This window comes from Pristiophorus japonicus, chromosome 2 (genome assembly GCF_044704955.1).
Source record: "Pristiophorus japonicus isolate sPriJap1 chromosome 2, sPriJap1.hap1, whole genome shotgun sequence".
In the NCBI taxonomy this organism is placed as follows: domain Eukaryota; kingdom Metazoa; phylum Chordata; class Chondrichthyes; family Pristiophoridae; genus Pristiophorus; species Pristiophorus japonicus.
Genome location: NC_091978.1, coordinates 271,295,830 through 271,309,222, shown reverse-complemented (window position 1 = coordinate 271,309,222; position 13,393 = coordinate 271,295,830). Strand labels below are relative to the sequence as shown.

The 13,393-nt window shown below is 48.5% G+C and overlaps 1 protein-coding gene across 1 annotated transcript in view; it reads left to right on the top strand.

Moving 5' to 3' along the window:
* Nucleotides 1-13,393, top strand: part of afap1 (actin filament associated protein 1) — a 405,203-nt gene that overhangs the window by 374,068 nt on the left and 17,742 nt on the right. Inside the window, exon 15 of the mRNA XM_070871376.1 lies at nt 4,722-4,915. Within this exon, the coding sequence (XP_070727477.1) occupies nt 4,722-4,915 (194 nt within the window). The remainder of the gene's footprint in view (nt 1-4,721; nt 4,916-13,393) is intronic.

Sequence of the window (13,393 nt, the reverse complement as noted above, 5' to 3'; positions counted from 1 at the left end):
TGCAGCTGTGAGCTGCTTTGTCTCTGGTTCCTTCCAGATTGCCATGGGGATATCCGTGTCATCAGTCGCTCTGAACTTCATGCTTGTGTTAAGCAGGTGACTGATGCCATGTTTGCTGCAGCAAATACTTTCATCACTTTCCCTATGGACAAATGAAAACAGCAGCAGTGGCGGACTGCCTCCCTCAAAAGGATACCGGATTCTTCAGGATTTTCATGGGAAAAACATAGTGTCGATAATACAGTGCACCATTCACAGTGGCACTCGGGAAACCTCCCAATTTCTCATATGGCCATCTGCCCGAGCAGCAGGATTTCCCCCAAATCCAATCATCATCAAAGGCAGTCCCTCAAAATCAAGGAAGACTTGCTTCCACTCTAAAAGTGAGTTCTTAGGTGACTGAACAGTCCAAAACGGGAATTACAGTCTCTGTCACAGGTGGGACAGACAGTCGTTGAAGGAAAGGGTGGGTGAGACTGGTTTGCCGCACGCTCCTTCCGCTGCCTGCGCTTGCTTTCTGCATGCTCTCGGCAACGAGACTCGAGGTGCTCAGCATCCTCTCGGATGCTCTTCCTCCACTTAGGGCAGTCTTTGGCCAGGGACTCACAGGTGTTGGTGGAGATGTTGCATTTTATCAAGGAGGCTTTGCAGGTGTCCTTGAAATGTTTCCTCTGCCCACTTGGGGCTCGCTTATCGTGTAGGAGTTCCGAGTAGAACGCTTGCTTTGGGAGTTTTGTGTCAGGCATGTGAACAATGTCGCCCGCCCAACAGAGCTGGTCGAGTGTGGTCAATGCTTCGATGACCCAAATCCAAGTCACTATTGGCTGCATGTCCGTCACTCTCTGGGCTTTTTCACAGGACCTCATTTCTTTACTGAATTGCAAGGACTTGCAATCCATTACTGAACAACTGTGCATCATGCAGATCTGTACCCACTTGCCTGGCAGCTGCCATGACACAGTTATATGGCAACAATCCCCCTATCACTTTGCATATACAGCTAGAGATGCTGGCAGATTGGGGATATTTGTCTCATGTCTCCTTTCAGGAACCCAAGCTCGGCGACTGAACTACGCTACAATCAGAACAATGGCTCAACTGGAGCCCTCCTTCAGCAGACCTTGGGCTATGATTCCACTGCCTGGATGGTTCTGGTAATGTCCTGTATGATTGCGGTTTGCTGTATGCTGTATAACTTTATTTTGCAACAGAAACAACTCGTGAAGCCACTGTCGGAAGAGGGCCTTCTGCATGATGAGGGAGATGACATGATGAGGGAGATGACACTGATGAAATCGAGGATGGGGAGAAAGTAAGAGGGCTGCAACAGTTGCCAACAGAGAGCCCTTCAACAGCAGCTCTTTGAAGAGCACTGCAGCTGAACAATGCCTGCTCCCCACCTTAATCGTCATGTCTTTCTCTTGTTTAAGATGGTCATTACCTGAGATTTATGTGGCATAGCTATTACCTGCTACTTGTCAGACCAAGCCTGGATATTATCCAGGCTCTGCTGTAGGCTCTCATGGGTTGAATTCATTCTCGGAGGTGTTGTGAATGGAGCTGAACACTGTGCAATCATCAGCAAACAGCCCTCACACCTGACCTTATGATGGAGGGATGGCCATTGATGAAACAGCCAAAGGTGGTTGGGCTGAGGATATCATGGGAATAACGCGGGTAAATGGAGTTGATATAGAAGTTCAGCTATGATCTTATTGAATGGCGAAGCAGGCTCGAGGAGCCGTATGACCTACTCCTGCTCCTATTTCTAATGTTCGTATATTTCCTGCCTACAGCATTAGCTGGGACTGTGATGACATCTTCCTGAAATCACAACCATCTTCCTTTGTGTTCAATATGATTCCAGCCACTGGAGGCTTTTTTTTAAACTTCATTGACTTCAGTTTTTCCAGAGCTCTTTGATGTCAGACTCTCCTCTGGCATTTAACTATTGCATCCGTTTTTGGGTCAAATCTTTGATGAGGTCAAGAGCTGAGTGGTTCTGGTGACACCTGAACTGAGCTTTGGTAATCAGTTTATTGGTGAGTAGGCATTAGTGTGGTAATCAGGAAGGAGTCACAATCAGCTCCTTGTAAAGTGGTTGATGACACTTTGCTGACGATTAGGAGGAGACTGATGGAGTGGGTCAGTAATCTTCCATATTGTTGGGTAGATGCTAGTGTCAGCTGTACTGGAATAGCTTGGCTCAGGGAGCTAGTCTCTGGTGCACAGGCCTTCAGCACTATAGTTATGATGTTGTCAGGTCCCATAACCGTCGTTGAAGCCAGTGTACCCACCCATTTCTGAATGTCATGTGGAGTGACCTGAATTAGCTGGATACAGGCATCTGTAATAGACCGCAGGAGAAAGCCGAGTAGGATCATCCATTTGGCAGCTTTAGCTGCAAACTTGCAAACAGTTCAGTCTTGTCTCTCGGGATGCAATAAGTTTGAGCTGGGAATGCTCATGTAGCCTCCTCTTCTGTTAATTGCCTGATTTTGCACCAGTATTCTCAACTGGTTATGGCAGGGCTACAGAGCTTTCCTCTGATTCATTGGTTGTGTGACCTCTTTGCTTTGTCAATAGCCTGCTGCTTTTGATATGTAATGTGAGTATAGCCTGTCGTTGATTCACTAGGTTGATAACCTTATTTCAAAATATACCTGGTGTTGCTCCTTTTAGGCCAGTCTACACTCTACATTGAACGAGGGTGGTATAGGGGATTCTCTAGACCATGAGGTTACCCAGTATGCTGGTATGCAATTCTGCTGCTGCTGATGGCCAATGGCACCTCGTAGATACTCAGTGGATTTTCAGGATCTTGCGGAGGCAGCACGGGTGGTACTTCTCCAGCGCTTTGAGGTGTCTACCTATGGTTCACATCTCTGAGCCATATAGGAGGGTGGGTATCACTACTGCCCTGTTGACCATGAGCTTGGTGGCAGATTTGAGGTCCTGGCCTTCAACAACTCTCTTCCTCAGGTGACCGAAGGCTGCGCTGGCACACTGGAGGCGGTGTTGGACCTCATCGTCGATGTCTGCCCTTGCTGATAGCAGGCTCCCGAGTTATGGAAAGTGTTGTGTATGGAGAAAGAGTCAGACTGAACACTGAGCTCAAAGTAAAGTGTGACCTGAGTCTTTTATTGCAGGACTCCAGAGTGTCTCTCCAACCTGTGATGCCTCCTTAAATACCTGTGCTCCCAAGGGATTAAGGGATTCCTTGGGACTCCAAGGGATGAGCCCTCTGGTGGCTGTACAGAATAAATACAAGTATACATATATAACAGAAAGTGGTCCACGTTGTCCGCAAGATCCTGCAAATCCACTGGGAGGATAAACGCACCTATGTCAGTGTTCTCGATCAGGCCAACATCCCCAGCATTGAAGCACTGACCACACTCGACCAGCTCCATTGGGCGGGCCACATCGTCTGCACGCCCGACACAAGACTCCCAAAGCAAGTGCACTACTCGGAACTCCTACACGGCAAGCGAGCCCCAAGTGGGCAGAAGAAACGTTTCAAGGACACCCTCAAAGCCTCCTTGATAAAGTGAAACATCACCACCGGCACCTGGGAATCCCTGGCCCAAGACTGCCCTAAGTGGAGGAAGAGCATCCGGGAGGGCACTGAGCACCTCAAGTCTTGCCGCCGAGAGCATGGCAGAAACCAAACGCAGACAGCGGAAGGAGCGTGCGGAAAACCAGACTACCCGCCCTCCATTTCCTTCAATCACTTTCTGCCCCACCTGTGACAGAGACTGTGATTCCCATATTGGACTGTACAGTCACCTGAGAACTCACTTTTAGATTGGAAGCAAGTGTTCCTCGATTTCGAGGGACTGCCTATGATGATGAGATACTCAGTTTTGGACTGCTACATCTATCTGTCCCATATAGCACAGCAGTAGTACTGAACTACACTACATGAGATGGAATGGTGGAGTTGAGAATTTGTATTCACAAGACTAGTGTAATGAGCACTTCTATCAGTGCTCCGTAGACGTGTGACAGATATGTTGGCGACAGTGAGGTCAAGTCGATGGTGATTAAGTTTCCTTGACCTGAATCCATGAGACTTTGTGGGTTCGAGAGTCAATGTTGAGGACTCCCAGGGTCACTGACTGTATACTGCTGAGACGAACACCCATGGATGGTAATCCTTTCAGCTGTCTCTAGCATCCCTCCCTTCGCCTTGCCCAAAAGCCAAGTTTTCCACAAGGTTCCCCCCTTCTCTCCTCATGCCCTCTCCGAGTTCATCTTTATTATCTATAGACTGCACTCACTTCAACTTAGCTTAATGCTTGCTCCTCAGTGGTTTCGAGCAAATCCCATTTTGTCTTCCCCATTGTGAGTTCAATCACCTGTTGAAGAAAAGACTTGAAGTACTTTAATAAACTCCCTCCTGCATACACACTCTCCTAGTCTATGTCAGGAAGATTAAAATCTCCTATGATTACAACCCAGACCTCAGCGCTAATCTTTTTTATTACTACCCACAACAGGACACTCACTTGTTTTATTTTACTGCAGCCTGTAACATATTTCTACCACTAACCTTGTTCTCCCTATCTTCTCGAACCACCCAAAGAGATCCTGGTGGTAATTTTAACTGAATCCACTTAGTGGGAATAGGGCAGGTTAGGGCAGAACTCTCACTTTACACCCCGCCCAGTTTTCTGCTCCATTGTCATTGTACTTTTTATATTTACATTAACTAATAGGCAAGAAGTCTCAGGTTGCTCTAGAAACCAAGCTGAAGAAACTAGAGGAGGAGTGCAAGACGAAAGAGACCGAACGTGTGAACCTGGAATTGGAGCTGACCGAAGTGAATGAAAGCTTGAAGAAAGCACTTGCTGGAGGACCCACACTGGGCCTGACAATAGAACCAAAGTCATCAAGAACCTCCAGCCCACAGGTAAACACAGTTGCACAATCTATCACAAATTGTATGGGTCAGGACGGATAGACCAGTGGGGCTTTTCCTTTCTGTCATTATTCATATGTTCATAAACTAGCCACACTTTAAATGCATCTTTTAAAAATGTTTATAGATCTGGCAGTGAATTCCTGACTGGCCATAAAGTCAGTAGCTTCCTTGGAAACATCCCAATCACAGAATGTCAGACTTTCATTAAATTCAATTTCACAATTTCCCATGGTAGGTTTTGATCTGATGACCTGTCGATTGCTAGTCCAGTACCATGTTCTTTCCTGTTCTGTTAATTTTAATGGGAAACTATGCATGAAACAGGTATGATTCTAGGAACCTGAAATGGAAAGTATTTCATCCTCCACCACCAACATCCCCCACACAGGGAAGAAAAGAGTAGACAATAAGGTAATTGTGAATAAAATTAGACTGGACCTTGCAATAGGAAAGGAGGTGGATTGACAGAGGCTTCAGACTAGAATGTCATTTTGGCCCATTGGTGGGTGAATAACTCCGGAGGCCCAGGACTCACCTGAAATTGGGCCCCATTGTAAGAATTTGGGAGAGCTACCAGCACCTTTTGTGCCTCCAGAAACAGCTCACCCATTTCAATTTTACTTGCCTGTCTCACCAACAGCGGCCCTTGGGTAAGTTCTGGGGGGTGGGGGGGCGGGCGGAAGGAAATTAAAGAAGTGCTGCGAATTAGAGAGGAGCATTCCAGCTCCTCCTGGCTGCATGTGAAAGTATTTTAAAAAACTATCTTTTGTTGTCGGCTGCTTGTTAAATCTATCCACGGCAGGAAAACCTGAGTGGAGTAGGCCCGGAGCCTCCTGGTACAGGACAGCTCAATTTCAGTAAAGTGTCCTAAAACAGGTACTAAGCTCCTCATTAACATAAGCCAGTGATGTCTGAAAAATCACGTGACCCAATCTGGGGTCAAATATATTTCAGATGCCTATTGGGCATGTGACAACGTCCCTCAGTGTGTCTCCATTTTTCACCCGTAAAAAGGCACAGCGAGGTCCAATTTCTACCCCTTCGTCTCAGGTTTCACTTTCGCACTGATCTCAGCTGGCCGCATCGTCAAGTTGCATTGGTGGAGGTTGCCTCAATAATTCTACTCAACTTCTTCTCAGTCACAGTGCACAATGTGCAGCCAAGGATGAATATTGAAGGAGAGCGTCAAAATAAATCATGCAAAAAGACATATGTAATGTCTGTAGGCTTGTAATGTTTGTAGCTCCACACTGTGGATGTGGACGTATTGTGTACGGCAACTGCAGAGTTAATAATAAACAGAACCAGGCAGATTCCGGAGGCTTCCGAGAGAGAGAGCTGCCTGCCATGTTGGAAGCTGTGTGTGCTGTGCTCTGTGAATATATCGCAGTTGGTGATGAGATGGGATTTTTCAGATGATTTAAAGCTTAAATTTTGTTGGTGAAGGATTCAGCCAGCCAACAGAGAGACTTTGGAAGTTTCTGTCTTTGGAAAAAAGCTACAAAATCCGAGGTAAAATACAGCACACGGTGTGAGCAGCTAGCGATTAAAATGGCAGGTGTAATCAGTCATTTGGGGGAATATAGACATGGCTGGGAACGTTTTAAAGCATATGTGGATCGGCTAGAAAAGTATTTCACTGCAAATAACATAATCGAAGTTCCAGACAATGCAGTCCAGAACCGAGCTGTGTTGAAATGTAAGAAAGCAATGATCTTATCTGAGGTGGGTGCGGCATTGTACGAAACCCTTGTAAATCTGCTTGTGCCTGACGAGCCAAATGACACAGCGCTTAGAGATTTTAACAAAGCTGGAGCAGCACTATAACCCCAAACCATTCGGAGTTGCTGAAAGCTATCGTTTTGGGATTCGGAATCAAAAGACTGATGCAAGTATCAGTGATTACATCATAGCATTAAAAAAGCTATCGATGCACTGTAATTTTGGAAACTTTCAAAACCGAGCATTACGGGATTGTTTTGTTTGTGGGGTGGAAAATATGCAATCAGAAGGAAGTTATTGACGACGGATGACTTGACTTTTGAGATTGCTTGTCAGACAGCAAGGTCGATGGGCATGGCCGAACAATATTCCTGAGAATTTAATAATAATTACGGTCGTCAGTCAACCGAGGTAAATCACCTGCAGGTTCAAAGTCTCAGAAACTGGAAATTCTAACAGAGCGTCGAAGTCGTGCTATAGGTGCCTGGGACAACACATTGCTCAAAGTTGTCCATATGTGAAGGCAGAGTGTTTCTTCTGCAGAAAGACTGGGCATCTTGCGAAGGCATGCCGACTGAAGGGCAAACCAGCTTCCAAAGCTATGATTCCAGCGTTCAAAGCTATGAGTAGAAATCCCAAGAGACTACATAGCATGGAAGAACAACAGGACGAGGAGATGTTAGAGTTACATGTCACCAGGAGCACGAGGTTAACGGACAGCGATTCAGAAAGCATCAAAATCCACATAGATGTTGTGGGATTCAAGATACCAATGGAAATTGACACGGGTGCATCCGTGAGTGTAGTACCGGAGTCGCTGTTGTAAGGGGTGGTTTGCCAGGGGTCAGCTTTCCCTTCTGACCTTATATGAGCGGTTCCGAATCGCTCCCACACCCTTGGTTCTAGACTCTGGAATTATGAAGGGACTGTGACAGACTTGGACAGACAATCGGTTTCAAGGTAGGAAGCAGGTATGGCTTTATTGTGTTTAAAAAGAAGTAAAAGGCACACCTTTTAATAACACACACAGACCAATACACACTGAGGGGTACAACACATTGAATAAATTGTCAAATTACAGCCTGTGGGGAAAAGAATACGGCTTAAACTCTAAATGGGGTAAAAAGGAGAATGCAGATACATTTACACAAGTTATCCCAGCCTCCCTCCTCCCAATTCCCCTAACTAACGAAGTTATAGCTCTGGGGGGTTCAGGGGCTATGCTCACCAATCCCCTTTTTGACAGTTCCAACTCCAGGGTTCGCCTTAGTTGTCCCTGGGGTTCGCCTTAGTTGTCCACGTTCTGTAGTCTGTACCCCTTGATAGCGTAGGACCAGCTTGTAGAGTGGAAAAATCTTCGGTTTTGTCGGGTTGGTTCCGGTTGACTGTTGGGTTGTTCGCGATGGCCCGCAACTTTCCAATAGTCGTTTTGACAGCCTGTTTGCTGTTGTGGTGCTGTCCTTCTGGGTTTTAGAGATCCCACTTTTCGAGGCTGGTGTAGAACTTATGCAACGAGATTGCTAACTTAATAGTGTCTCTTGAAGCACCCCTAACTGCCAGAACAGACTTCAATTATACTAAAACAGCCTTCCTTATCTTCCATCAAATCTAGCTCATTTCTTTGTTTTGATTTTGCAGCCAGCTAACTGAAACTTGATTAAGTGGTTTTAATCTGGCGTTAATAGGCTTTTCGAAGTTGGTGAGCTCTCCATTGTGCTAGTCTGGCCTGAGCCAGATATTTCTATGCCTGTTGAAAAGGTGTTGGAATATGTATGTGACATTTGGGTCCTCTGGGTGCGGTGATAAATGTTTCTTCCATCGTTGATTGTTTAAATGCTAATGTTTTCAAGGGGCAAGTTTCGAGGGTATACAGTTCCCAGACAATTTGATTAGTTCCAATGTCCAAACTGGCCCTTTAGATATTGACCCCACCCCTTTTTTTTGCAGACCCAACATACACCTTTTAAAAATCCCAAATTCGATTAAAGTTCATAGTTTCTTCCATGTGCACTTTAGGATTTCAAACTTTCTGGTAGATAGTTCCAAATTAAATTCCCTTTCCTATGAGTCCAAACACTGGCGGGGGGCGGGGGGCGGGGGGCGGGGGGGGGGCCTCCATGAATGCATCCCCTTTTATCCCCTGCAGGCCTCGTCTGCCCCTTTAAAATTAATTTGTGTCCCAAAGTTTTCCTTCCATTTTAAAAGTCCAGAAAGGGATTCTTCTCCTCTGCAGGGGAAAGGTACCTGGAATCTTTGCGAGATATTGGTAAATTCTACATTCCCCCCTGTGATACCATATCACTTATGGTATCATTCTTCGAGGTGAGCAAAGTTCCTGACTCCCAAGAGATAACCTTCCCTGTAAATTAGCTAAACTAATACCCAAAATGCATTACACTTATGCAACATCACCATAGATGCACACTTTTCCCTTTACAGGTACAAACTTTTTACATTTATACCCTCCCAGCTTGGAGGGGGTTCAATCACTACAATTGCATTTCAGCACAGTTACATTTCATTTCAGTTACATTATATTCACCAGCATATAGGCAACGTACAACCACATTACAGAAGGGAAAAAAAAAACATAGGTTAAAACTAAACATCAATTGGTCTCCTGAGGTTTGTCCATCACCCTGTAATGTCTGGATCCTGCCCTTGAGAAACTGCTCTCAGGCTGGCTGACACACAAGACAAACTCAAAATAATCACCTAAACATTACTGTAACATTACCCTCAATTCTAAACTAAACCTTAAAATGTAAAATGGTGCAGTCAGCTGCCTTAAACTAAAATTAGAGCTATGTACAACCGCCACCCGTCTCCGGGTGGCCTGGTTAGTCCCTGTTAGGCCCATGCCTTGTGCGGCCTGATAGCCACCTGGATGCTAGGGTTTCCCCGCAGCCGGTGAGCTGGAGACCCTTGTCTCTGGGACAGCCCGTTGCTACTACTCCTGTGAGACCCTCACCGCTGGAGGCGGCTGGCTGGTGGTCCCTACTCTGAGCGGCCTCTATACTTCTGACCTACGGCCTTTCCTGTCGGGCTGCCCTTCTCCTAGGGTAGAATCGCTGAGGCTCAGATACCGGTGACCACGGTATCTTTGGCCGTGATGTACGGAGGGTCCTTCTCAGGGCTTGGGTTACTGGGGGTGCGTCCGAATCCCAAACGATGGGTGGGATAGCCCCTCCAGTAGTGCAATTCACCGCCCCTATAGGCACGGTTTCTGAGCCTGCCACATTCCCTGTGGGCCCTCCACCGTCGGGGGCGGCCAACGGAGGGTCCCTGTCCTGAGGACGGTTCACCCCTCCCGGCTGCCCTCTGTGCTTGGCTGAACCTGGGTTGTACAGCTTGCACTGGTTGATGTGGAACCACTTAGTACAGCGGCGGGGCAGCTTTATGGCATAGACCATCGGGCTTGCCTTGTCCACAATGCTGTATGGCCCCATATATAATGCTTCAAAAACCCCAACCCGAGCATAGTTCCTCACCATGACCTGGTCCCCTATCTCCCATTCGTGGTGTTTGCTGAGTTCTAGCAGCAATCGGTTACTCTGATGCTGTCTGCCCATGTTACTAGCAGCCTGCCAGTGAATCTGTTTGAGGTGTTCAAACAGGTTCCTGACAAACCGGTCCCGGTTCACCTCTCTGAGCTGACCTTCTGTGAGCACCGGGGCTAGGACATATGTGGGGGTCCGCATGATCCGGCCAGTCATGAGCTCGTATGGGGAATACCCGGTGCTCTTTGACTGGCTGGCTCGGATCCCCATTAGGACCAATGGTAAGACCTCCACCCACTTTTGGGGTGAGTCTCCCGTTTCCTTCCGCAGCCTTTCTTTAATGGTGCGGTTTAAACGCTCCACAATACCCGATGACTGTGGGTTGTGGGCAACATGCCATTTCCCCTCAATGCCGAGCACCTTAAGGGTTGCCTGCATTACCTGCCCGATGAAATGGCTCCCCTGGTCCGACTCCACGGAGTCACCACCGGGCGAACACTTCCCTCACTAGAATCTTAGCTGTCCCTAGTGCAGTGGCTGTTCGGCAGGGGAAGGCTTCAACCCATTTTGAGAACACGTCCACCAGGACTAGGCAGTATTTGTAGGCTCCCTGGGCAGTGGGTAGGGGCCCGATGTAGTCAATTTGGATTGATTGCCATGGTTCCTCTACCCTCCTGACGTGTCCTAGGGACACCTTCCTTTTCTGGGGGTCAGGGTTGTTCGCAGCACACACCAGGCAGTTCGCACAGAACTCACGGACATCCTCCCTGAGTCCCGGCCACCATCCTGCCTGTTCCACCCATTGCCAGGTGGTCTCAGGCCAGGGATGTCCCGCTCCTGGACCCTCATGGGCCAGTTTTAGGAATTCCCTCTGGTGCTGCTGCGACACGACCCAGTGTCCCTCTTTAAACAGCATGCCTTCCTTAACGGTAATGGCTGCTGTGCCGTACGGACCTTCTACTCTCTCTCCTCTAGCTAGCGCGTTCAGAACAGCTTTCAGGACTGGGTCCTGTAGCTGAACTGTTTTTAAGTCCGGGGCCAAAGCTATCTCTGTACTCTCTTCTGCCCTGTTCTTATTCTTGACCGCTGCTATGCGGCCGGTGTCATAGGGGTCCCAGAACTTTCCCGTGCGAGCACCTTCTTTGGCCAGTTTGTCAGCCTGTTGGTTTCCCTCTGCACGGGGTTCGGTTTTTGAATGGGCCTTCACCTTATGTATGTAGACCTTTCCTTCTTCCCCCACCGCTGTCATGATTTTCTCCAGCAGGGGCTTGATTACCAGGAGTCTCCCGTCAGCGGACGTGGATCCGCGACAGGACCAGATAGCCAGATACTCCGTACATGAATTGCAGGTGAACATACTGTCCAAGCAAATCGTGTACGGGGTAGGGAATTCCTCGGGGTGGGTCACCACGTACATTATGGCGGACAGTTCAGCATGCTGGGCGCTCGTGCTGCTGGGGAGCTTGATTGCCAGGGCAATACCTGCCCTTGGGTCATAGACTCCCCACCCAGTGAGTCGTTCGCCAGCAGATACCGTGCTGGACCCGTCCACCTAGATGTCCCGGCCTGTAGGGTGTAACCCCGCCGGAAGGCCAATGTTTACCTCCCATACCCCTTCTATAGAGCACCTGTGGGCTTTCCCTGGATAGATTAGGTTGGCTGCGAGCCTTGGCTGGCGGGGCCTTCTACTCTGAGGTCCATCTGGGAGAGGAGCAGGGTCCGGCGAGCAATGCGGGCACTGCTCACCGTCCCATCCTTAATCCTCCCATCTAGGAGCATCTGAGGCGGTGTGTGGTGGGTTAGGAATTTTAGAGGAGACCCTCCCGTGAAGATCAAGGATCTTTTCACTGCCCAATGTGTGGCTAGGAGGTGTCTCTCACAGTTGGAGTGCCCCTTCTCCACATCTGTGAGGATCCTGGAGGAGTAAACCGCCAGCCTCAGCTGGCCGTGCCGCTCTTGAAGCAGCACTGAGCTCAAACTGTCCCCGCTGGCTGCCACCTCCAGGAAAAACTCCTTTCCTACATCTATCGCTCCGAAGGCTGGCGCGGTCTGCAAGTCCTTCTTGAGCTGATTAAATGCTGCCTCGCAACCCTCATCCCAGTCCCACTCTACACTCTTGTGTAGGAGCCTGAGCAGAGGGGCTGTGGTGGCTGCATAATCCTCAATGAAGTCTCTGCTGTACCCGGTGAGCCCTAGAAAGGATCTTACCCCTGTCACTGTGTTGGGGGCTGGTAACTCCTGTACTGCCTCCCTTCTAGTCTTGTCTATGGCCCTTTCCCCAGCGCGCACAGTCAGCCCCAGGAATTTGACTTCCTTCTGGCCGATCTGTGCCTTCTTGGGGTTTACTTTAAACCCTTCTTCTTTTAGCAGCTCCAGCAGCTCGGCCAGCAGTGGGCCATGCTCCTCCCCCTGATCGGTGAACAGGAGCAGGTCATCCACATACTGCACCAACTGCTGGGGTCTGCTAAAGTCCTTTAAACAGTTCGCCATGCATTGGTGAAAAATGCTGGGACTATTGTGGAAGCCTTGGGGAAGACAGTTCCACGTGTATTGTTGGCCCTTAAAGGTAAAAGCGAACTTGTTTTAAAGGAATGGACCAGAACCCATTTGAAATGTCCAGCACCGTGAAAGTGGTCGTGGATGCTGGAATACTCCCTATGAGATCCGCTACGGCTGCTACAGTGGGTGCACAGACAGGGATAGTCTTATTTAGTACTCGATAGTCCACGGTGGCCCTCCATGAGTTGTCCGGTTTCTTAACCGGCCACAGTGGAGAGTTCACATGGGTTGCTATCGGTCTTAACACCCCTTGCTCTACCAGTGATCCCAGCGCCGTTGTCAGGTCTGCCTCTGCCTCCCTGGGGAAGTTATATTGCTTTTGTGGTCGGGTCATGGGGTCCCCTACTATACTAACTTCCATCCCCGTTACCCTACCACAGTCATGTTTGTGGGTGGCAAATGCTGCAAGATGTGCCCGTACATATGCCTGGTACTCCACTGGGGTGTTACTGACCAGTAATTCCAAGTCATAACCCTCCTTTGGCTTCATGGTACACAATGTTCCCTTGGCCCCTTTTTCTGGGATCACTGCCACCTCACCTTCCCTGTCAGTCACTATGGCTCCCCATAGACAGTGGTTCCTGAGATCCACTAGGATCTGGTGGCCAATGATAAAATCAGCTCCCAGGATCCCTTTTTCCTTCTGCTCCCATTTCATCAGGACACACTTCCATTTGGTTTTGAG